The sequence below is a fragment of the Spermophilus citellus genome (genome assembly GCF_964194105.1).
Source record: "Spermophilus citellus genome assembly, chromosome: 1".
Lineage (NCBI taxonomy): Eukaryota > Metazoa > Chordata > Mammalia > Rodentia > Sciuridae > Spermophilus > Spermophilus citellus.
This window is the reverse complement of record NC_138182.1, coordinates 74627200-74655138: the sequence shown is the minus strand read 5'-3', so window position 1 is coordinate 74655138 and position 27939 is coordinate 74627200. Positions and strand designations below refer to the sequence as shown.

Sequence of the window (27939 nt, the reverse complement as noted above, 5' to 3'; positions counted from 1 at the left end):
CACACATCCAAGAACTGTCCTAACACTTCTAAACTGCCTTCCTTCAATGATTATTTGTCAAACATCTGTGTAGTTGTTTACAATTCAGTGAGCAAAAGCATAATCATGCTTTCATAAAGCTTTGTAAAATGGGTAACAGATATTACTTAATAATACTTAAATAAACTAACAAATGAAAATAGCAACCAAGAAGTGAGTAAGCCAAATGAGAAGAAATCACATATGACATGCTATGAAGAAACAGCCAAAGAAAGCTGATCTAGTCCAGGGTACACAGCTGAAGTATGAGTAGTGGGTGACTGGGGAAAGGACAGGGAAAATCTATCCAGGCAAAGAAACACCATGGGCAAAGGTGCCAGGGCAGAAGGAAACCTAGCCTGTAAGTGTGACCAGAAAGAGCATGGAGGAAAGATCTAAAAGGAAGTAGAAATAAAGACCATCCAGGACCTTCAAAGCCTATTTTAGAATGAGATCATTTAAGACAGAGAATCACAGAACAAGACACTTTTGATGGACAATAATTTAAAATAAAGTAAGTAGCAGAAGAGTTTTGCCTTTCAACAGAGATGGGTACACAAAGGCCAAAGAAATTAGTTCACTGGGGTGAAGGGTAATTTTATTTTATTTATTTATTTTTTAAATTTTAATATTTATTTTTTAGTTATCGGCGGACACAACATCTGTGTATGTGGTGCTGAGAATCGAACCCGGGCCACACGCATGCCAGGTGAGCGCGCTACCGCTTGAGCCACATCCCCAGCCCGTGAAGGGTAATTTTAACATCTAATGGATCCCAAGAGCTATGGACTTTGCTCAACCCAGGCCTAGTTGGATGGATGCTTTCATAAATCATCTTCTGTACACAGGAAACCTACATATAGAAATCATTTAAGAAATAATGATTTATAGCTAGGCACAATGGCGTAAGCTGAGACAGGAAGATCTCAGGTTCAAAGCCAGCCTCGGCAACTTAGCGAGACCATAAATTAGTGAGACCCTGTCCCAAAATAAAAAATAAAAAGGGCTGGGGATGTGGCGCAGTTGGTTAATTGTTCAATCCCCAGTACAAAAGGCGGGAGAGGGAGGGAGAAAGGTTTACAGATGACATGACACAATCATGTATGTAGAAAATAAAGAAAAGAACCCTAAACATGCCACTAGAGTTAACAAATGAATTCGGCAAGATAACACACACAAGATCAACTACAAAAAATCATTTCTATTTACTTGCAACTAACAATATGAAAGCAACAGTTAAAAAAAAAAAAAAAACAACAACTCCAGAGCTGGGGCTGTAGCTCAATGGTAGATTGCCTGCCTCACATGTGTGAGGCACTGGGTTTGATTCTCAGCACCACATAAAAATTTAAAAAAAATAAAGTTATTATATCCATCTACAACTAAAAAATATATTAAAAAAAAAACTCCATTTAGTGAGAGGCCAAGTTCAATTCCCAGTTCTGCCTGCTCCCCCCAAAAAAAACTCCATTTATAATTGACTTAAGAATAAAATACTTATGAATAAATTTAACGAAAGTTCTTTTTAAACTATAAAAACTGTTCAAAGATCACTTGTAAAAATCTTAACAAGCTAATCACAAAGTAATCCCTATCAAAATTCCACAGATTTGGTTTTTGCAGACTTTGATAAGTTGATAAACTAAATTTCATATGAAAATATAAGGAACATAAACAAAATAATCTTGAAACAGAAGAATGAAGCTGACACTCTCAATTTCAAAACTTACCACAGTCACAATAATAAAGACAGGATGGTACTGGCATAAAACAGACACAGACCAATGGATTGAACTGAGAGGCATAAATAAACCTTCAACATTTATACTCAAATAAACTTCCAAAAGGGGGCCAAAACAATTCAATTTGGAAAGAATACTGTTTTCAATAAATGAGACTGGAACAACAGGATATTCATATACAAAATAAAGAATTTGAACACCTACTTTATGCCAAATATAAAAATTTACTAAAAAACAATGACAGACCTGAATTTAAGTTTTAAGAGTCAAAATCATAAAACTCTTTGAAGAAAATATAAGAGTACATCTTTGTGACTTTAATTAGGCAAAGCAATCTTAAATATGACACCAAAAGCACAAACAATAAAATACAGATAAATTGGACATCATCAAAGTTTTACAGTTGCTAAGGGACTTGTACCTAGAACTACTATAAGGAACTTTAAAAAATTCATTTTTTTCCATTCATCAAAATCTTTTTAGAGTCCATCCTCTTTCTAGAAGTAGCAAAATGAAGGAGCATCGTTAGTAGTTATCTAACCAACACTCCCCATTATTCTTTTTTTCAAAAATTTCTTTTAGTTGTAAACAGACATAATACTTTTATTTTATTTATTTTTATGTGGTACTGAGAATCAAACCCAGTGCCTCACACCTGCCAGGCAAGTGCTCTACCACTGAGCCATAATCCCAGGCCCACTCTCCCTTATTCTTGACATTAAAAATTGAATGCAATGATTTTTTAAAAAAGAACATTTACTTTACACATTGATTCACATCATTTCCAGTGGTTAAAATTCAGTTATGCCTGGAAAGAACAGAAGACAGTAGCTGAAAAGCACACTTAAATATTATACTTAAGATGAGTAATATTAAAGATTTAAACATAATACATTTTTCCTCAGAGAAAACAATTTCAGTTTCTAAAAAAACATTCATTTCTGACATCTCAATTCCTAATTTCAGTGGCTGCACCCTGTGCACTTAACTTTGCAGCACATGTCTGACAAGTAAGAAACTATTCTTAACATAGTAAAAACAGAAGGTGTGTTTATGCCCTATGGTGTAAGGCATGGCAGGCCAATCTCTAGAGGGAACCTTCTTTGCCACTGGTGACTATTGCACTGCCACTATTAGAAGCACCAGTAAGAAGGAAAAGATACACCATGAAAATAACTTGCCTTTCAATTTCTGAATATTGATAAGTGGTATAAGAAAGACCAGAAGCTCAGAAAAACTATGCCACAGAAGCTCATTATTCACAGTCTCAAAATCAACTTCACAGATGTTTTGGAACTTGCAAAACAAAGGTGCAAACTTTCCCTTTGATGGAAAATCAAAAAATTAATTCACCTAATTTCAGAAATCCAACCACAAAATTCATGCACTGTTTGACTTTCCCAATTGATCCTAAAAGAGGGTTTCAAAACTGATCATAGCATCATTCTTGTTATCACCTCCCACCAACAACATAAATAGCATACCAAAGCTTCTGATCTTTTTACTCAGTGGCTTTCATCTCAAGTTTGGAGGAGGGGAGATTGAAACATTTTCCTATTGAATATTCAAAACTGTACCCTCAGTGGCAAATTTTGAAGTAGATGGTGAGTCTCCATAAGAAAAGTCACAACAGCACTTTCACTTCTGGCTCAAAGCAAATTAACAGCCCTTTCTTAAATCTATGAAAGCACTGAGTGAAATAGGAACAAACTAGCTGCTCCAGGACCTTGTTTAGCTCAAACTTTACACTGACTTATTCTAAGCACTATTTGTATCCTCTATGTTCTCTTCTCTGAAAGCCATGTCTTCTCTGACTGTCTCTTCTCCCACTTCCTGCCCACAGCTATGACAGGATTTTTGCTGCAAGTACCAGGAGCCTATGGAATCTACAAAATGTCCATGTTCCGTGTTAACATTTTCTGAAACATTCTTAGGAAAGTTTGGCTTTTCCTGATGTTACCCAGACTTCTGGAACTTGTGGGCATCACAATTCAATTATTTCAAAAAGAAAAACTACCTAATTACAAACTGGACAAAAAAATCTAAATACACAGTTCTCCAAAGATAAATAAATAGTCAACAACCACATGAAAAGAAGTTCATTAGCACTTACCACAAAGGTAATGCAAATAAAAGCCACAATGAGATATCACTTCATACCCAGTAGGGTAGTTATAAACTACTAGTGAGGACAGAAACTGGAATTCTCATACACTTCAAAGATAATATAAAATGGTGCGCTATTATGAAAAACAGCCAAGGACTAGCTCCAAATGATAAATAATAAATGTGTAGTTACCATACAACCCAGCCAACCGTAATTCTAGGTATTTACCCAACAAAATGAAATATATATCCATACAAAAACTTGTACATCAACGTTCACAGCAGCATTTTTATATTCTGGTCAGTACCTTCAAAAAGAGTGAAAAATTCAAATGCCCATCAATGGATGAACAGACAAAAAATAAAATGTTATATCCATCCAATAGAATATTATTTGTGAACAAAATAAAATAAAGATACAAGTTACCACATGGATAAACCCTGAAAACATGTCAGGTGAAAGATAAAACTGACTACAAACTATGTATTGTCTATTTCCATTTAATTAAAATGCCCAAAATAGGCAAATTTATAGATATAGAAAGTGGACTAATGGTTGACATGGGTGGAATGGATAAGAGAATGAGGAAAAGGGGAGGATGACTGCTAAAGCGGGCAGGGTTTCTTTTTAGGGTGATAACTAATTTTTTAATATTTGTGGTGAAGAAATGTATAGTTACTCTTTTAAGAATAAACTTAAAAGAGTAACTATACATTTTAAATATGTGACTTATATGTTATGTAATTATATCTCAATGCTTTTCTTTTTTAAAAAGATACAAGGCTAAGTTTCCTTGTGCCTCAAAATTTTGTCATCTCTATGTTGGTCTTTTGTATATCAATGCTAAAAGGGTTTATTGTGGTGGTGGTGATACAGGGGATTGAACATGCTAGGAAAGTACTCCACTGAGGAACTATATCCCAAAGCTTTTTATTTTATTTCCAGACAAGCTCTTGCTAGTTAACCAGGCTGGCCTTGAACTTGTGATACTCTCCTCAGCCTCCTGAATAGCTGGCATTATAGGCATGCCACTATCTGGCTTGAACACAAGTTTTAGACTATGAATCATCAATTAAGAATAATACTGGTTTTAATAAGAGATAAGACATAATGCCTCAAATACACATTTTAATTTACTTGTTTTAATTAGAGTTTAAAATATTGATCAAGATTACTGTACATGGGCTGGGGATGTGGCTCAAGTGGTAGCGCTCTCGCCTGGCATGCGTGCGGCCCGGGTTCGATCCTCAGCACCACATACCAACAAAGATGTTGTGTCCGCCGAGAACTAAAAAATAAATATTAAAAATTCTCTCTCTCTCTCTCCTATCTCACTCTCTCTTAAAAAAAAAAAAAGATTACTATACATGACAATTCTGACTTCATCTGCTCTGTGAAGTTAAAACTGATATAAAATGAAGAATATTTGCTAATCTTCAGTAGACTTTATAAATGCAGAATCTTGGGCTGGGGTTGTGGCTTGGTAGTAGAGCACTTACTTTCCATGTGTGAGGCACTGGATTTGATTCTCAGCACCACATATAAATAAATGAACAAAATAAAGGTCCATCAACAACTAAAAAAATATTTTTAAAAAATGTAGAATCTAAGACTAAGAGTTCAAAGGGGCTACATTAACTCTACTGGCTTAGGAGCTTCCTCAACAAGACTCCAAAAGTGCAAGAAGTAAGATCAAGAATCAATAAATGGGACGAATTCAAAACTAAAAAAGCTTTTTCACAGCAAATAAAGGAAACAATCAAGAACACAGAGAGCCTACAGAATGGAAGAAAATCTTTGCCACCTGTACCTCAGAGCAAAAACTTAATGCCCAAAACCCAAATAACAATGAATAAATGGGCAAATGAACTAACAGACACTTCACAAAAGAAGAAACATTTGTGGTTAACAAATATATTTTAAAATGTTCAACATCTCTAGCAATTAGAGAAATGCAAATTAAAACTACACTGTGTTTCCATTTCATTCCATTCAGAATGGCAACAATCAAGAATACAAGTAACAATAAATGTTGGCAAGGATGTGGAGAAAAGGGTGACTCACTCATACGTTGCTGGTAAAACTGCAAATTGGTGCAACCACTCTGGAAAGCAGTATGGAGATTCCTCAAAACCTAGGAATGGAACCATAATTTGACCCAGTTATAGCACTTCTCAGTATATATCCAAAGGAGTTAAAAATCAACATGCTACAGTGACACAGCCACATCAATGTTTACAGCAGTTCAAGTCACAATAGCTCAGCTATGAAAGCAACCTAGTGCCCTTCAACAGATGAATGGATGAAGAAAATGTGGCATATATACATAATGGAATATTACTCAGCCATAAAAAGAATGGCTTTATGATATATGCTGGTAAATGGATGGATCTTGATACTACTATGCTAAGTGGAAAAAAGCCAATCCGAAGAAAGAAGAAGAAAAAACAACAACAAAGACTGAATATTCTCTCGGATATGTGGATGCTACCACACAACAAGGGTGAGGGAGGGAAGAAAAGAAATTCAATGGATTAGACCAAGGGAAATGAAGGGAAGGAAGAGGGACGGGAGTAGGAAAGACAGGGGAATGAATCTGACATAACTTTCCTATGTACATATATAGGAAATACACAATAGTGTATCTCTACATCATGTACAACCAAAAGACTGGGATGGACCCTAAAGATATATTCCATGTTTGTATAAAAATGTCAAAAAACTCTACTGTCATATGTAACTAAAGCTCATTAGGGAGACTTTTTTCTAGCATTCAGTGATTCTTCCCTGCTCCTCTACTATTTTAAACTATATAAAATAATAAGTGAAAAGTCTGTGAGCTTGTAAAATAAATAAATAAAACTGCATATCACAGCTCTAGCAGTAGCAAACACCTTAGAAGACGTTCCCTTCTCTTTCCTCTGATCAGCTGCAGTTCAATTGCCAAATGGCAGTTTCATTTCCTTTTATACTCCAACGACCTTCTCATCTGTGGTAGTTACAATGATTACAATGAGATACAGCAGGTTATGTAACTATGAGTAGTGCAGGTCATATCACAGGCAAGGGGAGAGGGATGGGGGACACCAAACAAGTACAGAACTATAAAATTAAACAATGTTTATGAAATGTTATATAGGTTAAGTTCAGCAGAGTCAACTATGCCTGAAGTCTAAAGGAACTCTTATTCCCCAATATTTCCTCCCAAGTGATTTCTACACTTCATTCCTCTACTTCAACTAGACAAAGTTGATCAAATTACCTTAAGAACATGGATCATCAAGGTTGGCAACATCTATCAACACATGGCTTTTTACCTTCCTCACTACCTCAAGTAAGCCTGACCTATCTCAATACCCACATCATTGGTAACACTACAATATCACATTTTCTTTCCTAAATTCTGACTTCTCCCCTTGGGAAATAAATAGATCACTTAAACCACAAAACATGACCTTCCCTTGGCCAAACTCCCACTCCCTGAAGCCATCACAGCTGATGCTCTATGAAATAACTACACTTCATTCTCCACTTAATTACAATCATTACTCAATCAGAAGTGTATGGCTTTGGCTTTTGCACCTGTCCCTTAACACAAACAGATCTCCCTATGATCAACTATACCTAACTAATATCAGATGTAGACTGCAAATACCCTCCAATTTACCCTTGGGTAACAGATGATACTAACCACCTTTATTGTTTGAAATTCTCATCTGTTTCTCAAATTCTCCTTGTCTGGTTCTCCCCTCCACTGTGTTAACTGGCCTTCTCCATCTCTTTCGATTCTTCTTGCTTTTTGACTATTGCTGCACCAAGGGTCCTGACACTGCTCCTCTTTGCTTGTTTTTGGATGACCTCTCCCACTCCTTTTTAGCTTCAATATTCCTATCACAGGAATGACTCCCAAAACTCTAACCTTAACCTCCTTTATAATGTAATTCCACTGACAGGAGGCAGCTGAACTGCAAAGCAGCATGAAGGATAAGGAAGGCTCAAGAGATCATTTGAAAGGCTTCACTAAGACATAATTCACAATTTTCTCACTAAGCATATAACTTCTTTATATTCATAGTTTACTATATTCAGAACCACAAATCTAATTTTAGAACATTTTCATCACCTGAGAAAGCAGCTCTTTATGCTTTAGCAATCATCTCCTATTTCCTCCCAACTACCCCCCATTCTATATAACCACTAATTTGTCTCTGATTTGCTTATTCTAAACTTTTCATATAAATGCAGTAAGACAACATGAGGTCTTTTGTGAATGGCTTCTTTTACTCAGTACAATGTTTTCAAAGTTCACCCACATTGTTTCATGTATCAGAACTTCCTTCATTCCTTTTAACTGACAAACAATATTCTATTTTATGTGTTTGCTGCATTTTGTTTATCCATCTATTAGTCAGTGAACATTAGGGTTGTTCCTACTTTTTGCCCATTATGAAAAGTATTGCTTATTGTATAAGTTTTGGTGTGGATGAATATTTACATTTCATACCCAATAACTGCATGTTGTAGGGTTCTTCTGCACACTGTGACATGTTCGGCAGTATCCCTGGCCTCTATCCACTAATTGCCCATAGCACTCTCCCAGTTACAGCAAGCAAACTTGTCTCCAAACACTGCCAAATGTCCCAACTGGGTGGCATGTCCCAGCTGAAAGCCTGGCAACACATACCAACACATGGCTTCTTCTACTACAGAACTATGATTTCTTTAGTAAAATTTTGTATCTACATAATCTTGGCCTAATATCATAAAACAAAATTTAAATATGACAGCATTAAGGCCCTTAAATGTTAATATCTAAATATTTAATCCTTACATTCTTTTGTTACTATCTCTCTGCATATCCCAGTTCCACTGGCCAAGTCAGCTTCAACTAGTTTTCCCAATGACATTTTATAGTCACACTTACACACTACTTCTCCATCAAAAATTTCCAAAATCTTTAGCTGAGTCCTCAAATTTCCTTCTAATCAATCTAATATAGATGCTGGTCTACAGTCAAATTATTTTATTCACCAACAAATACTATGCAATTCCTACATATAAAGGTAAGTTGAACATGCATATTTAACCTCATAGACCAGTGATTCAAATAATTACCTCCTGAAATGCAAATGGTTGCATTTCAAATTGAAAATTAGTGTTAGAGCAACTAAGTTACATCTTAACTTATGCATGTATTACATATATTAACAGAGACAGCGACCAACATGGCACCATAGGTATTTCTTACTCTCCCACCCTCTTCTAATCTTTCTGTTCGATAGTCAGTTATCTGCTGAGACACTCTGAAGTTGAAATACCTCACACCACATATAAAAGTTAACTCAAAGTGGACCAAAGACATAAATAAGAAGTCTGACACAGAAGAAAACATAAACATGAATCTCTGTGACTGTGGACAAAGCAATGGTTTTTGAGATATGACATCAAATTTAAAAATTACGTAAAACTAAAAATTTCTGGGCTTCAAAAAATACAATTAAAAAGTAAAAAAGACAACTCACAAAATGGAAAATATTTGAAAATCACACATCTGCTGACAACATATCTAGACACATCTAGATTATAAAAGAACTCTTGCAGCTCAATATTTTTGAATACAAATAAACCAATTAAAAAGTAAACAAAGGGCCTGAAGAGATGTTTCTCCAAAGATATACAAATGATTAATAACCACAGGAAAGGATACTCAAGCTCATTTATCATTAGAGTATTGCAATCAAAAATACAATGAGCTACCCCTTCACACCAACTAGGATAGCTATAAACAAAATTAAAGGTAACAAGAATTGGTTAGGAGCTGGGATTGTGGCTCAGTGGTAGAGCGCTTGCCTAGCACGTGAGAGGCCCTGGATTCGATCCTCAGCACCATATAAAAATAAATAAATAAAATAAAGGTATTGAGTCCAACTACAATTGAAAAATAAATATTAAAAAAAAGAATTGGTTAGGATGTGGAGAAATTAGTAATGTCATATATAACGCCTATGGCAATGGGAATGTAGCACTACCACCTTGAAAAACAACTTGGCCATTATTCAAAAGGTTACACATAGAATTACCATATGACCCAACAATTCCACTCCTTGGTACATATAGGAGAAACAAAAATATAAATTCACATGAAAATCATACACAAATCCTCATAACAGCATTCTTTTTGTTTGTGTGCTAACGAAACAGGGTCTCCCCATGTTGCCCAGGTTGACATGAAACTTCTGGGCTCTAGCAATTCTCCTGCCTCATCTTTCTGAGTAGCTGAGAATAGAAGGGTACTCAAATGAACCCAGCAGCAACATTATTCTTAATAGTTAAAAAGTGAAAACAACCCAACTATCCATCAACTGATTAATAATAAACACAAAGTGGTTCCCAGAAAATGAAATACTATGTGTTACTAAAGAGGAACAGAATAGTAATTAAAGATGCACACTATGTCTAAGAGTAAGCTATATACTATGATAAGAATATACAATACGAACTTGGAAACATTACACTAAGTTAAGCCAATGACCAAGACTATAAATTATGAGATCCTATATACATAAAATGTCCAGAATAGGCAAATATATATTTTTAGGCAAATGCATATTGAGACAGATGACAAAAATTGAACACAGAATGTAAGGCAGATAATGGTATTTTATCAAAGCTATAACTTCTTGTATTGAAAACTGCACCTACAATCTTGCAAGACATTCTCATAACTTCTTAAAACAGTACAATTTCAAAACAATTTGTTGTTGTTGTTAAGTACCAGGGATTAAATCCAGAACCATACAATTGCTAGGCAGGCACTCTGCTATTGAGCCAACCCCTTTAAAACTCAGTGTGTGAGAGTGTGTGAGTATGTGTGTGTGTGTACACACACTGGGGATTGAACTCAGGGGCACTCAACCACTGAACCACATCCCCAGCCCTATTTTGTATTTTATTTAGAAACAGGGTCTCACTGAGTTACTTAAGCATCCCACTGTTGCTGAGGCTGGAATTGAACTCATGATCCTCCTGCCTCAGCCTCCTGAGGCGCTGGGATTACAGGTGTGCGCCACCACGCCTGGCTCCTTTAAAATTCTTGATCATAGAAAAATGTACAGTAAAATATTCACAGGTAAATAGGCATAATGTCTGCAATTGGTCTCAAATGGTTCAAATAAAAAATAAAGGTATATTTAAATATATATGTACATATACATAAAAATGTACATTTGTGTACACTAATAAATGGAATAAAATGTTAACTGGCAAAAATGGAAGTTCTCAGAATTATTCTTTATGCTTCAAATTACATCAAAGTAAGAATACAAAACAGAAAGCAATTACAAAAATTATGAGGACAGATTTAAGTAGACAATTTACAACAGTTCCAATTAACATGATACCATTCTAAATGATCACATATTTGACATGAAATATACAAACACATTTTACAAGGTTTCTTAGTATTCATGTCTACCCTAAAAGACAAATCACTTTTTAAAAAATCATCAACTGAACCCATTTTTTTTTCTAAGTTTCAATCTTAGATCCTCTCCATGGTACAAAAGCTAAATAATTATTCAACTTTCCTTAATGATCAAACGGGTGATCGCCAGGTAATTGCTATAATTAGATATTAGTCAAAACTGGGTTTCTTGATAATAATTTTTCCCTAATTTGCTGCAACAGCAGCTATTGCTAGGTTCTTTCTCGTATGCTTAAAGCCAATCCACTCAAAGGAAGGAAAACTTGATTGTAGTGCAGTTTGCCAACAAATGGAACTTATGGTCACATAAGCACTCACTCATAAGCCAGTAGAAGACCATCCTTAAGATCAAGATAAACTTTTTTTAAACAAGGAATTACTTCTTTGACAACACTGCAATAGTGCTTACCATTTTCAGAGGACAGGTTTTCCAAAGCTTTATCTAAGAACTTTATATGCAATGCAACTTTCGTTGATTTCCCTTCATATATATATTAATGTTTTGATAGCTCCATTATAGTCTGATACTTCTAAAATCTGCCCAAGATTTTTCAATCTTTTTTCTTTCAAAAAAAAAAAAAAAAAAAAAAAAAAAAAAACTAGAGCAGGGAGTGTTATCTCTCTCCCCAACTTCAAGATACCATTACAACGATCCCTAAACTTATAGCCAAAGTCTGCCTTAACTTTTAAAAACAAAACTAAACATAATCTGGAGCAAAAATAAAAATGCAAACTCAAAGAGGAATTTAAAAAAAAAAAACAAGGCTAAGAAAATATTTGCCTCTTAAAAAGAATTAAGTTAACATACTAAAAATACAAAATTGGTTATTAGGAGGAAAATGATGAAAGAATAAGGGACAAAGGAGAAAGTGATTAAACTCAGTGTAAGCCTCACCCCTCAAAGCAGTCACTATTGACTGTCCGTAACTCTGTGTGAGAAGTCACAGACACTTTACCCCATACAACCTTTCATAGTTTTCTATTACATATATACAGTAACTTGAAAATAAAAGAAAAGGTTATGACCCACCAGATGCCTTCAAATCCCAGTTTTGCTTTCACAATTTGTTAAAATTCTATGTACGTGAATGTAGTAGCTCCTGGCTCTGATAGTTTAAAGATGAGTTTCATCCAAAATCTCTGATATGACTTAATATCTATTTACTTATCACCAGACTTTTTCTCCTGAACATAATCTCAGCCCCAGATCCCTAAGAAAGGCCTGATTAAATACATCTAAAACAAGTTACATTAATTTTCCATACCATATAAAAGTGTATTAGATCAAGGAGAATCATGACATAGCTAGTTACCCGATGAATTCTTTTATTCAAGATGCTATCTCAACAGTAGCTAATCCTGGACGTTTTAAATGTACTATTTCATTTAAACCATACAACAATCCATATCTTCATCTTACATTGAGAAAAACTAAGATTCAGTGGTTCAGTAATTTGCCTAACATCAGCTGAGGCTTAATCCCAGATTTGTCTGACTGAATTATGCTACAAATGGGTAGCCATTATATATTACTGTTCAGTCTACCAAAAGGCAGCAGATTTTCTAGAATAGCAAATTATAAACTTTAAGAAACCGCTTTCTAAAATACAAGTTTTTCTACTTTAGAAACTGATTTTAAAAAGCAGATGTATGTACCTATAACACATTTAAATTTATTTTATATTATAAATAATTTCCTAAATATGAAATATTCATCTTTTTAAACTAGTAAGGCCTTTGAAGAATAAACATATTACTAACTTATATCTATACTTGAATAATATCCATAAAGTTAATCGAAGTAGACTTAAAATTTAATATAATCAAATACAGGGAGAAAATGGTTCTGTTTCTTAATAAAAATGCTTTTACCACCTTTTTCCTTTTAATTGTCAAGGATTACTGCTCCTCCTTAAATTAGCAATAGCCCCATTAGTCACCAAATTCGCTTCCATGTATTCTACTCTCTTCTATAAAATAGTAAATGGAATTTAAAATCTTCTAAGCAGTCCACTGTAATGTGGCATGATAAAACAAATTTAAACTTCATTTTTTAAAGAAAAACAAACTTTTCTTTCAACAACACATTTTATAAAACCTGCAGACAAATGATTTTTAAGTTATAATTAAGTTATCCATGAATATTAGCACAAAAAAATACTGTTCAATTGTTAAAAGGATATAATTTGGAGGAAGAAAGTTCCAGCTCAAGACTTGATTGGCGAGTGCAAGGTAACGCTGAAACACTGAAGACATCTGCGCATTGAGGTTTTCCCGCCTGCTGAACTCCTGCAGAACTTCAACAGTTAACATGAAGATCTGACGAAGGTCTTCTTCCTATCATCAATAAATCACAAGCATTTTTGTATCTAAAACTTATTTAAAATGCATTCCCTTTTAGAACCACAAAATAAAACAAATAAGAACCTTAAAATTCCCACTGGAAGACACTATTTCCTTAAGAACATTTTCCATCTTGAGGACTACTCAGAATTTTTACATTAGAGTATGCTTTCAAGTGACACCATTTACTATAATATAAATGCTACTTCATAGAAAGGAGTCTTTGACAACTACTGCAGAGCTGGAGTCAGTTGCTATAGTGCAGAGCCCTAGGATTTAAGCCAATGCCTTCACATAACTTTACTCCAGAGCCAAACAATACATACTAGAGAGACAAAGAGCCCACACCATCTGCAATAACATTTTAAATACATGGCCCTCTTTGGCATTCTGCCAGTCCTATTTTTAAGACCAGCAGAATCCTATCAATTGAATCACTTATATATAAACATGTTAATAACAAAATAAGGCATCTTTATAGTCATATCTTCTGTTTTGTTTCAAGACTAGAATTAAATAAGTAATTTTTAAAACTGTCAACTACATTGCCCAAACTTATCACTTCACTATATTCTATGAAATCACAACACAAATCCTTGCATACTAGCAATCATTCAATTACATAAATGTTCTCATTTATTAGGAACAAACACATAATTAAACATAATTAAAACACAAGAACAAAAATGCTAATACCTGAAATACTCTCTTGCAGTTACCATGGAATTCCATACTCAGTCCAATGTTGCTAGTTTTACTTGAACTTGAGAATTCACTCAATAGTGCAGTTAAAATAGAACAGGCCAGTGTTTGCTGTATTTGGTAAGAAATAATTTTAAGGCATTATTTTTTTTCAATGCTTTGTTTCAATACAATATTTGTTCAAACATAATAGAACATTTTCTGTCTTTAGATTATCCATTACATCTTCAGATCTTATATCAGTCAGAAAATCAGATATGACAAAACAAAGATTAGCTCTCCTTTCTAGGTGGCCTGGTGTTAACAATACTTGTCAATTCCAGCTGTACAAATTCATTTAGGCCTTGAACTTAGGATACACTCCTATTTAATCACAAAATTCAAACGGTATTTTTAAATAATCAATGTTAAATGCATTATTTTATTTAATTCGCACAACAAACCAGATCCCATTTTACAACTGAAAAAACTGAGACTTGGAGAGGGTAAGTATTACCTAAAGCCGGCTGAGATTTGAACCCAAGTCTGTCTGACTCAATGTTCTGATTCTGGTAAGATGTATCCCAAAACAGATGAAAAGTAAAAGACTTTTTAAATTAATTTTTAATTGACACATTATAATTATACAAAATGGTGGGAGACACTGAGGCACATCTGTAGCATGAAAATAATTTGGTCAATTTCAATCTCCAAAAAGATGGAACACTTCACAAATTTACACGTCACCCTTCACAAGGGCCATGCTAATCTTTCTTTTCTCTGTATTCATTCCAATTTTAGTGTAGTGCTGGTGATGAAGAGAGCACTAAAACAGACTTAGTAGTCTCCAAAGTATCAATCAAGTACTACTCAAAAAGGTTAAAAATTAAAAATGAGGATTTTTCCTTCTTTCTAATTCTAATAGGCTCAGAATATCAACTCATTAATTTTATTCATAGACTATTTAGAATCAAGGTGCCAAAGATGGAGATAACAATACAAATTATTTTGGCATTTTTCCAGGGGTTAAAGAGAAATATGCTTGCTACCTCTGAACAACCGAAAGATGAAAGTCAAGATGATACTATTTTTGCAAGCTTATACAACAGCTGAACACAGTCAGACCCACCCACCAACTGCATGCAGCATCTTTGCTCAGAAATGCTTCTGATGTTAGTACCTTGACCTTACAGATGCTTATCTTGGCAAATCTTAGCAAATATATATAAAATTAAATTTCTAAAGACTGAAAAGAGTTGATATTTGTTGAAGGTGAGCAATGATTACATGGGAGACTGACATAGTGCTCATCTGTTTTTATATACATCTGAAATTTTCCTTTAAAAATGTAAAAACAAAAAAGAAATTCCTATTATTTTTATCTCAACCAAAATAAGCATGACTATATAACTAATATGTTTTAGCAGGCATACAATTCCACATATTAAAGTGGTTTCCCAGAATTATCTACACCAGGAAGTAACTGTAAATAATCTGGGGAATATGAAGGTATCCATCAATGGTGCTTTTCTATAATGATAAAAGTTCTCTGAGTGCTCCTGATTTATCTTTAAACACACACACACACACACACACACACACACACACACACACACACACAGAGGTGTTGGTGTTCGGCTGGTTTTTGTATGGACACCTGCACACCCTTGCTGGGGATGGAACCCAGGACCATGAACATGCTAGGCAAGCGCTCTACCCACTCTCACACTTTGTAAATTTTACTTTAAAGTATATATTTATTTTAAAATAAAAGTTTCCCTCCTCCCCAAATCTTCAAAAGAGTGGCTGTTTAACTGCTTTTGCATGTCTCAAAAAAGAACCATAGTCTGAGAAATCCAGCACAAAAGCCTCTCCTAGAAAAAAAACTGTTTATGGCATGTCATTTTACTAGAGGGACTTCAATTTATCGAGTAAGATAACTTTGGTTTTTGTTTTTTCTAAGAGTAGAATTTATTGAAGAACAGAACTCTTACAGTCAAGAGGGGACCCAATGGCAGGTTTTCTCCTAATAACTTCATTTTTGAGTTAACAAAATTGGTCATGTGGCTCAGTGGTTAAGCACCCCTGGGTTCAGTTCCCAGTGCCCCCTCGCCCCCAAAAAAGAAATGAGTTAACAAAATTATAATTTTTAAAAAGTCTTTCTTTTAAAATGGTGATTAAAAATTAAAGTGCCAGTAATTGAAACCTCACACATTTAAATTAGATCAACTGTGAACATTAATTTTTAAATATAGCTAGAAAAATAGGTATAAAATAAAGCAATAAATAGGCACAGTAAATCAAATTAATAAAATTCAAATGAAAGCTAATTCATAAAGATCTAAAAAAGTGAATTTCAAGATCTTTGATTCTGGAGACAATTTTTAATATTCTGTATTTTTTATAAGTGTTAGTCTTGGATTTTGACCTAAAGTTTGTAAATAAGAATTCAGTGAAAAGGACCTTGGAACAAATATCTAAATGTTTAAGAGACTCTAAAATGAGATAATTTATTGAAAATAGAATTCACACACAACTTATATGAAAAAACAGGCAAGCATAAAAATTCAGAAGCATCCTTAAACAAACCATCATCCTTATAAATAAACAATCCATAATAATTTTGCACAAGTAATTTACAACTTACCATATATTGAGTGTCTTCACAACATGGCACATTTAAACTATGATCATATTAATATTTTCAGTAAAACACCTCTAGTAAATGTTCAATACATACAATAAAGTTTTAATTAAATGTGAAATGAGTATTTCCTTAAGATTATACACATAGGGCTGGGGATGTGGCTCAAGCGGTAGCGCGCTCGCCTGACATGCGTGCGGCCCGGGTTCGATCCTCAGCACCACATACCAACAAAGATGTTGTGTCCGCCGAGAACTAAAAAATAAATATTAAAAATTCTCTCTCTCTCTCCTCTCTCACTCTCTCTTAAAAAAAAAAAAAAAGATTATACACATATGTTTATTGTCAAGATATGGAACAATGCCAGGCATGGTGGCATACACCTGTAATCCCAGAGGCTCCAGAGGTTGAGGGAGGAGGATCTCGAGTTCAAAGCCAGCCTCAGCGATTTAGTGAGATGCTAGGCAACTGGGTTAGACCCCATCTCTAAACAAAATACAACATAGGGCTAGGGATGTGGCTCAGTGGTGGAGTGCCCCTGAATTCAATCCCCAGTAACAACAACAACAACAAAAAGATATGAAACAAATTAGTGGAAAAAACGGATAAGGCAAAGACAGGTGAAAGGTAACTGCAGTTCAGAATCAGGAAAGATTTTTAGGTCTCCTTTAGCTACAAACTTCAATGAACAAACAAGCAGTCCCTAGGAGCATAAAATTGCTTTTAAGTTTTGGCAATAAATACATTCCTCCAAGAGAGAATATTCATACTAATGATGAACAAATTCATCCATAAAAGTATACTGTTCCTCCTACCCCTGAGTACTGGGGATGGAACCCAGTGATGCTTAACCACTGAGCCAGATCCCCAGCCCTTTTAATTTTTTTTTATTTTGAGAGCCTCGCTAAATCGCTGAGGCTGATCTTAATCTTTCGATCCTCCTGCCTCAGCCTCCCAAGCTGCTGGGATTATAGGCATGTGCCACTGCACCTAGCTAAAAGTACTTTTTTTTTTGCCTGTGGTGCTGGAGATTGAACCCAGGGTTTTGTACATGTGAGGAAAGCACTGTACCAACTGAGCTATAGCCCCAGCCCCATTCTTAATATATGAGAATCAGGAACAAAATGAGTTTTCATTACAGACAGCTCTCTGAAAAAAAAATTTTTTCATTCTTAATTTTTTTTATCCAGAAAAATAATACAGTATATCTTCATCTCAGAAAAGCACACAAAAAAGTGAAAATTGCCTATTATCCTATCATTCCTATTTCTTAATGCATATGTTATTTATATACCATTACTATTAATCCACATATATTATTTTATAGTCTACTTTTTATACTTATGGAAAAGACAAACCTATAAAAACGTTTTCTATCCACATACTACTTAAGGAATACATAAAAATAAATTATGCAAAATGAAGAAATATTGTTTATAACTATGTAAAAATTATCAGCATCCAAAGAACTAAAATTCAGAAAGAGATCTGCATCATTAAAATATATCAAGTAGTTTGATCTCTCTTTAATTTGGAAAACCTGTAAGGATATGACATTAGCATCATAAACAATAAACACTATACAAAAGGGCCAAATGAATAAATTCATTCATCAAAGAAAGATGAATAGTTAAGCGTTAATTATACATTAAGAGAGCAAAGTATTTCAACACATATCAACACACATTTCTCCCTATTCACAGGGATACTAAACATATCACAAAATGTCTACGGCTCAGTAACAAAAGTTTACTCATTTTCAGTGTTTGTCAATTAAATCCCCTTAAAATTAAGCTACCCTCACATTGTATTGTCATGAAGATAGGTAGGGAAACAAGCCAAAATGAGCTCTCTAAGGAGAACAGAGGGCAGCTCCTTTCCAGGACAGAGAAAGTGGGAATGGAGAAAAAGCATCAAATCTGCCAAGAAGAGATCACAAACTTTAACTTGTTCATACCCTTGTAGAAGTTTTCTAACTGATTGTCTCAGAAATTTAGGTCTCAGTGGCCATCCTAAGTGTATAACCTCTTAACTCCCCTTCTAACTTTAAGCAGCAGAACCAGAACTATATTCTATAATAGAGATAAGAACTAAATATTATCATATTGGAAGTAGTGACTCCAATATTGAGGAGGCTCAGAAACACTCTTGTAAACAATTTCAGTGAAATCAGATGAAAGTTGACTGAGAAAAGCAGTATGAGACTGTCATACTAAAGTTACCACGAATTTGACCAGAGTCCAAATCTCAGACTTCTAAGAGGTTAACACAATAATGCTTTATTTATGCCAGATCACAAAGAATTAAATTTTTAAGTGTAGTGAGTAAACTGTATTAATGAAATCATACACTTTTGCAAAAGAATTATTTCAGTAGCAATTATTACCTAATGTTAGAACAAAATAACTACTGGGAACTACAGTGTAAGCCTCTGACAAAGTGGTGTCAGATCCATTCTTTTTGATTTATGTTTGCTTCACAAGCAGCTTGTCTGTCACTCACTGCTGCTGGCAATTTACCACCAACAGGTAGCTCTAAATTTATCATTTTCATTTGCAGATAAACTAAACAAAATAACAAAATTTATTAAACCTGTATTGTAAATAAAATAAGTGAAAAACACTGTAATAAGTAAATAAGTAAAAAAACACTCTAAAGGACTTTTTGCATACAATATGAGAATCCTACTGTTTTGCCCAGGTGCCAAAAAAATCTGGGTTCTAACAGGCCAAGATTTCCCACTTCAAAAAACTGTGGACAAGGCACTTTATTGAAGGTAGCCACAGCTGTCTACTGGTTACTAGCCTCTGCCCTGCTTAATTTCACATGATTGCCCTAAGTTTCAATTTAAATAATACACCTGAAAGTGCTATATCAATATAGCAGGTCATGATGAGATAAAGCGGAAGGGGTATTTTTACTATTACCATAAAATAACTACCATTGTTTTGTCTTTATTCCCCCCCCCACACACACACACCTCTTGATTGTTATCTATGTTCAAGCAAATTAAAAGAGTTGTCATTTTAAAAGATAACCATAACTACAGCATCATTAAAGTAATATAGTAGATGCTCAGTAAATATTCCTTGAATTAATTAATCAATGCTTATTTCTATGCTTATCATTATGTTAACACAAGAGGAAAGTGGAAAAGAAATACATGATGATCTTTATTTTTTTCTTTATAAAATTTCAAAGAGAAAACTTAAATATTTAAAATAAATAGAAGGCAATGCCATAAGGTCTCAAAGTTATGAAAAAGTCTTCACAGAAGTCTTCTTTCACTGAAGTACTGAAAATTCAAATTAATAAACTGGCTAACAATTTTAAGTAACTCTTGTCTTCACATCAAAAGCTTTACAGCAGCATTCTCATTTCTAATTAAAGCCATTATTTTCATGCTAGTGGGGGTGGGGGAAGGCCCTTCAGAGATAACTTGCCTTACTCACCAGCTTACTGTCACAAGCACAAGAAACTCAAACACTAACTCCAGCTGACAAAATAAAATGCTCTTGTTCAGAGAGAGGATTGTCTCTTATAATAGCCTGGCTCTTGCCCCAGAAGCCTTATTACCAAGAATAAACTATGAAAGGTTGCCATACATAAAGCAGACTTCCAGCTGCTCTTCTAAGCAAACATCAATGAGACTTTGTGATAAGAGAGATTAACTTGGCTATCACATACAGGGGCAGCAATGCTGTAGACAAGTGAATTTCTCACTCACTCCTCTTTAACATGGCAAAGAGGAGTGAAGGGGCTTAAATGCTGAATTAAACACCTTTAAAAGTGATTTAGTCTTGCTACTTACAAGGGAAGACAAACATGAAGCATTAAAAATTTTAGCTTAAATCTTAGCTTAAAATTTTTTAAAATGTAGTTGCTTCCCTAGGAAAGAAAGTTTCCATACGCCTTTCAAACTAGTAGGTCTGACAGTTGCCAACTGAGATGAAGTAACCACGGTAACCTTTATAAGCACAGAAGTAAAACAGCCTGCCCACAAAGACAGGCATAAAATAACATATTACTTAATAACCATACATGCATAACTACACTAAGAACACACCACGACACATGGAAAACTATACTAAGGAATAGAAAAAGTTTGATGAATTGAATGTAATCTTTCCATAAAACTCTCTGGAGTGAACCAAGACTGTAAGTTACTTCTTAAAACATTTAAAGGAAACTCATCTATTACTTATCTGTATCTTTTAAAATATACAAATAATTAGTTTTCATTATGGATACTTTCTTCTGCTTTTCAATATTTAAAAGTTTGATAGAGATGATTTACTATAGTTCACTTTCTAAAGATTCTACAAAAATGGGGCGAGATGCCACACAGGAAGAAGCACAAACACTGCTTAGTGAGCATTCCCTGAAATGGTATCATCACATTTAGTTTACATATGCCTATAGTAGTTAAATAATTTGTTCAAGTTACATAGGCAGTAAATGGCAAAGCTACACTTTAAACCTAAGTAGAATTCAAAACCAGTGCTTTATTACATATACTACATTACCCCCAAACTTGGATAAAACACATTCATGAAATTAGCACAGGAGAACAACCAACCAAAACCAAATACTCTTCCAAAGGCTGAATGAGCTAGTTTCAAGCTACTGAGCAAGAACAAACAGGGAAGGCCAGTGTGTGTATTTCACCTGCCATATAAATATAGATTATTTAAGTTTTAATGTTTTCATTGTAGTCACCAAAATCAATTTATCTTACAATGTTGAAATAAAATTCTACCTCTAACTATTGATTTCTTACTACTATACAAGTTCTTGGCCCTACTATTAGAAATTTGACTTTGAAAAGAAAATCTTTGTTGTGGAGTATTTTATAAGATTTTTAAATTTACCTACTTATATTCTCAAAGTATACACACTGTGAATATAGCAAAATCTTCTCTAACTAAACAGCTCCATCTGTTCTAATCATTCTCAGAACATCAGTTATTTCAGTGCCTTGGAAAACCCCAATTGTCAGTTTGCAGTGGACTACTTTTTGTGCTGGGTCAAATTACCCCAGAGGAAAGGAAGTAGAGAACACAATTCCCGAGTATGTGCTCATTCCTGAGAGAGGCAAGGGACTCTTTATCCTTTGCTTGCAGTGTCCTAGTGCCAATAGGTTACTTGTAGCGGGTGAAGACAGGCTGCAAATCTCAACAACAAAATCCCAGCTGGAATGATCACTAAACTAGCACAGAGAGGGCATTAGTTATAGATAGATCTCAGCGCCACTGGCAAAGTTCCTCAAATTTAAATTCAGTCCATTGCAATAAGATAGACTCTTAACTACAGGACTGTCAAAATGAAACAAGATGTGCTAAAGCAAAATCTAAAATATGAGAAGTAACTTGATTCAGAGCATTCAGGGCTAGTATGCAGTAGGACTTTCTATTCTAAACCTTTTCCCTGCCCATAGTAGCTAGTAGCACTTTTCCCCTAAGCCCTCTGTGACAGCCAGCATTGGACTGCACACATGCCACTAAATTTGGAAGCAAATTACTATCAAAATCTGCACAAATAACAAGACTGTCATTATGCAACTAATGAGGTATCCCTAAAGCATCAACCTTCAAGAGTTAAGTCTCCATCAGAAATGAAGAATACATCTACCAATAAAAGCGATCTTTGAGACTATAGAGAATAATGTTAAGTAAATAAGTATCTTCCCAATAATTTTAATCTCAAAACTTGTAAATGGACTCTTATCACAGGATCATTTTCAAGAAATTTCCACTACATAAAATCAAAATGCTTTATAAAATGTGGTGATTAAAAAATGTACGTTTTTCTAGTTTTATAAACAATTAGATTAAATTAAAAATTAGATTTCACAATACTAAGATATTCATAATATTAAGGTAAAAGGGCATAAAATTAAATCCTTGGATTATCAATATCTCTGGAACTGCCCTGTTCAATATGGTTGCCACTAGCTACATATGGTTACTTGAATTAATTAAAATTAAATACATTTAAAAATTCAGTTCCTTGTCACACATTCCAAGTGTTCAAAAGCTACATATCACTGGTGTACCTATATAATGAAAAGAACTGATATAGAGCCAGACACAGTGGCACATGCCTGTAATCCCAGTGGCTCAGGAGGCTGAGGCAGGAGGATTGCGAGTTCAAAGCCAGCCTCAGCAAAAGCAAGGCACTAAGCAACTCAGTGAGAACCTGTCTCTAAATAAAGTACAAAATAGTGGCTCAGTGGTTGAGTGGCTCTGAGTTTAATACCCAGTACCAAAAAAAAAAAAAAAAAAAAAAGAACCGATATAGAACATTTCTACCAACCAATAAAGTTCTACTGAACAGCACTACTTAAAGAAATCTGCCACAAAAATGGCATAACACACAAATGCACACAATAAAAAAAATCACAACAAATATTCTGTACCTTTGATTCTGGTAATAATTTAATGTTATAAATAATTACAAAAAATCTCCTGAAGTGTACATTTTAAATAAATGCAGTAATGAATGCAAATTATTCCTCAATAAAATTGATAAGGGAAAAAAATAAACACTTGATCACTGGTGAATTCCAAAGGTTTAGTAAGTGAGTTCCATAGTTCTAACAAGCTTGCTTATAGATTCCTTCAGTCTAGACCCTAGCAAATGTCCAGAGCAGTGAGATAAGTATACAGTCATGTATGGTAAAAGGCCAGACGTAAAAGTGAAAAGTAAAGGACAATGTACACAACCTTCCTAAAATGTACAACTACATCTTAATCTCAAAGCATCAAGCATATCATTAAATCATACACTTGGGGTGGGGGTGTAGCATGCACAAGGCCCTGAGTTCAATCCCCAGCACCATGAAAAAAAATATAAAAATAAAAACCTCAGCCCTTTACTGAGAGGCCACTGAAGATACAAAGGAATTCCAAAAGAATTGTACGATGTATGGGCTCACATAGGTCTCTCTCAAATGATTCAAGAAAAAACTGTGGAAAGCAAAGGGAAAAAATAATAATAATAATAACTACTCAAAAATATTTAAAGATTTAATTCTTGAGAATCAGAATGAACAAGTATTGCCAATATAATTTATGGGTGAGTTAAGTATTAGAAACAGTTACCATATGAGTTAAGTATCTGCAGCTCAATCCCAGGCAACTATTATAAGATTTTTGTTTTGCCAAATGTCATTTTATATTTAATTCAAACAGTTCTGTAATAAACAGTAGTTGTCCAGGGTTTATTTAAAAATGGGAAAAAATATCAGACACAAAGGCACAGACCTATAATTCCAGCTAATCAGGAGTCTGGGGGAGGAGAATCCCAAGTTCAAGGTCAGCTTGGGCAACTCAGACTTTGTCTCAAAAAAAGAATTTTTAATGGGCTATGGATGTTAAATCAGTAGTAGAGTACAACAGAAATGATTAAGAATATTATAATATATTAATTTAAGATATTTTACAACCAATTAAAATGATGATTATGAATATTATGGCAATATATAAAAACAATCAAATGCAAAAGCAAAATACACTACATGTAAATTATATATACACATTAAAAAACAAAGAAAACTTGAACAAGTGAAAATTTCTTGATTTATTAGCACACTTTTTCTTTTATGTAGAAATCCATACTAGTATTGGTATAATGCTAGCTGTGAAATAAAAATAAAAAATTCAATACTTATACATACAAATTGCATACTCACCACAGTGGGATTGCCACTACTTATCAACTGGCTGACTTCATGAAAAATGCTTTTGCAGTCAATTGATTTATCTAATGATCCTCGTTTTACGATTACTGCTACGGCTAATAGAATCTGTTCCCGAACATACTTCTGGAGGCTATAAAACATAAAAATCATTATGAAAACATTTAACTAAATTAAAAATATTCTCAAGCTTCTCACTAGGCCTGAAACTACTAATAATACCCTTTATATCTGAGACCAGGATACCCTCCCTACTAGTTATGTACAGATTCCAAAGCCAGAAAACCTATGTTCAAGTCCAAGTTGCATAATTTATTGTCTGACCCTGGGCAAAACAGTACCTCTGTCTTCTCTTCTGTACAATGAGGGTAACATTAACAGAATTATTATAAGGATTAAATGTCCCTCGGATTGTGCCTAGTATCAAGCACTTTAGGCAGTGTTCAATATATGTTAAATGAGTTCCCTGGTAAATATTTGGGGAGAGGGGATTACTAATATTAAGAAAAATTATGATTTAATATCCATCTCCAATCAGTAGCATAATCATAAATCCCATCACCATCCACATGAAAAGGCACAATTCTAGCTATCCAAGGTATAATATTCTGGAAACATACATATTCTAAAACAAACTTAAAAGTTTCCCATCTAGGCTCTGCTCCTCTGTATGATGGCAAAAATACCTATCTCTAGTTGAAGCATTTTACAAAACCCATTTGATAACAAGGGCACTGAGATTCAAAACACCTTTTCTCAACTTTTTCTTAAAGGTAAGGCTCATAAAACATGAATTTATATACAACAGCCCTTGGGTTATAAGCAGCTCTGGGGCCCATCCTGACTTTCCTACAGCAGTCTCAACTTACCTATTGTTCACATAATTATTAACAATGCTTACTTTAACTCTCAGAGCTGTCCCAGTTTAGACATGTTATATGGTTATCCATTTGGAAGGCCTTTCATGGCCAGGTGCCTACTCCTCTTTCCAACCTGACTCCTTCCACATACCCTCAAAACTGCAGACCTACTGAATTTTTTTCAGTTCCTAGATCCATGCTCTTACACAGTTCTACTCCCTCTGCTAAGACTGTTTTTCACTTTGTCCAGGAAGTTACTACTAAGGGCTCCCAAGGCACCCCCACATAACATGATGCATCTGTTAATACTGTTTAACTCATCTCCCAGATCAACCACCATTCTAAGAACACTATTATAAGCAAGCTACATTGCCTGCCATATAATAGGTATTTATTCAACATTTATACAATGAATAAATATGTCTACCTAGGTCAAGCCTGAAGTGAAAAATATTGAAAATATTAGATTTGAATGATTCATCCTTCATTCAGTAGGCAAATAAATGCTTAAGTACAAAAGTGTTTGTTGACCAAAGAGAATTTTATACATATATATTTTTTGGGGGGAGGGGGGCAAAATACTTTCATAATACACATATAAATTTAAAAATATATATAAAGCCAGGCATGGTGGTGCATACCTGTAATCCCAGCAACTCATGAAGCTAAGGCAGAAGGACTACAAGTTCAAAGCCAGTCCAGACAATGTAGTGAGACCCTGTCTCACAATAAAAAATAAAAAGGGCTGTGGATGTGGGCCTTTTACCTAGTGGTAGAACACCCCTGGGTTCAACCCTAGTACCATCACTAAATAAACAAACAAATAAAGTTGAAAACTACTACTAAAAACATACATAAAAGCTAGTTTTATAAATATCCATCAACAAGAATTAGAAACCATTAAAAAATAAATAATAGCATTGAGTTCTTATGATATGCAAGGCTTTACATACACTTCACAAAAATTAACACATTTAATCCTTATGACAATCTGGGGTTAAGTACTACTGTTCACTCATTTAATTATCCTAAAATGAATGCACAAAAAATTAGTCAAGTAATTTGCCGGGGTTTCGGCATGGCAGAAGTCAGGTACAAGTCCCTATCTCAACTACTATGCTGTCTATACCTGCCTCTCTAAAGAGGGGGTTGGGGGGGGGGGGACTGTGGAACAAGGGATGTGGCTCAGTGCTAAGCACTTGTTGAGCATGCCCAAGGCCATGAGTTCAATCATCAGCACTGAAGGGATCTCCTATGGAAGAGCACTATGTATCTCACACCATATAAATCTTACCATAGGAGAGGAAAAAATAGAAAAGAAAAAATCATGAGCAAGAAATGTAAAGTACACAACTATACTAGACAAAGGTATACTAGTCAATACAATACAACCTGTAGTGTTCTACCTATGTAGCAAGCCAAAAATTTTTGGTTTGACTCGCATTTTAGGGCATTCTATAAGATTAAAATGCCTGTGACATGAAAGATAAAAAGGGCACAATAATTCTAGATTTAAAGAGACATAACTAAATACAATGTATAATCTATGGTTAAATTCTGGATTTTTAAAAATAACTATGTGTAAAGCACACTTTAATAGATCTGAAGGAAGAGATAGACTGCAATATTTTTAAAAATAACCAAAAAGAGGAAAAGGGATATAAATAAAAATCAGACAAATGAACAACTCCAAATAAGAATTAGAAACATATTAAATAATAAAAATATAAAAGTTATGTCAACAGTACTGAGATTATGCTCATGTAGTTAAGGATATGGTATTATGATGTGTGAAGCATACTCTCAAATGGCTCAGAGAAAATGTGATGAAATGTTAACTGAGCCACTACTAAGAAAAGGGTATATATGTGTTCAATGTACTATTAAGAAGTTTCATTTTAAATTGTTTCAAATAAATGTTTGGAGGAAAATTTATAAGTGAATTATTTTAATATGGAACCCTATAATCCATTCTAAAAAAGTTTCAAATTATTATTTTGGATAATACAAGAAAGCAAACACATAAACACCATGCAAATCTGTCACACACTGAAGTCTATCCAGTTGTACAGAGTTCTGAGTTCCCAGGCTGGGAGTTATGTTGTGTTAACAAACAGATCTAGCCAGAAGCTCCCATGTGATCCTGACTTTCTTAGGAAAGGCTGCTTGACAGAGATGGCTACAGCAGCTAGAGCGCCAGAACTCAGTCTCGTGTGATCTGGATCCTAACCACAAGACATGGCTACCAAGTCCCTGTTCCACGCGTCAAAAACGAGAATATTCAGGTTTTACATCAATTCCCCAAGGTTACATAAATAGACTGCTTTTCAGAAAACACTTTAGGTCTAGGGGACAAAAGATG

General features: G+C 34.4%; 1 protein-coding gene and 1 long non-coding RNA gene across 3 annotated transcripts in view; one reads left to right on the top strand and one right to left on the bottom strand.

The window, feature by feature from the left end:
- The window catches only part of XPO4 (exportin 4), a 129286-nt gene that overhangs the window by 53308 nt on the left and 48039 nt on the right, over positions 1 to 27939 (bottom strand). For both annotated transcript variants that reach the window (XM_081288741.1, XM_081288742.1), the window contains 3 exons: positions 24712 to 24850; positions 14390 to 14506; positions 13534 to 13687 (listed from right to left, as the gene is read on the bottom strand). In XM_081288741.1, coding sequence (XP_081144867.1) covers positions 13534 to 13687; positions 14390 to 14506; positions 24712 to 24850 — 410 coding nt within the window. The remainder of the gene's footprint in view (positions 1 to 13533; positions 13688 to 14389; positions 14507 to 24711; positions 24851 to 27939) is intronic.
- On the top strand, positions 285 to 5007 carry LOC308656956. Its single transcript, XR_014023813.1, has 3 exons — positions 285 to 532; positions 662 to 727; positions 3604 to 5007. It is a non-coding gene; the product is annotated as an uncharacterized lncRNA (long non-coding RNA).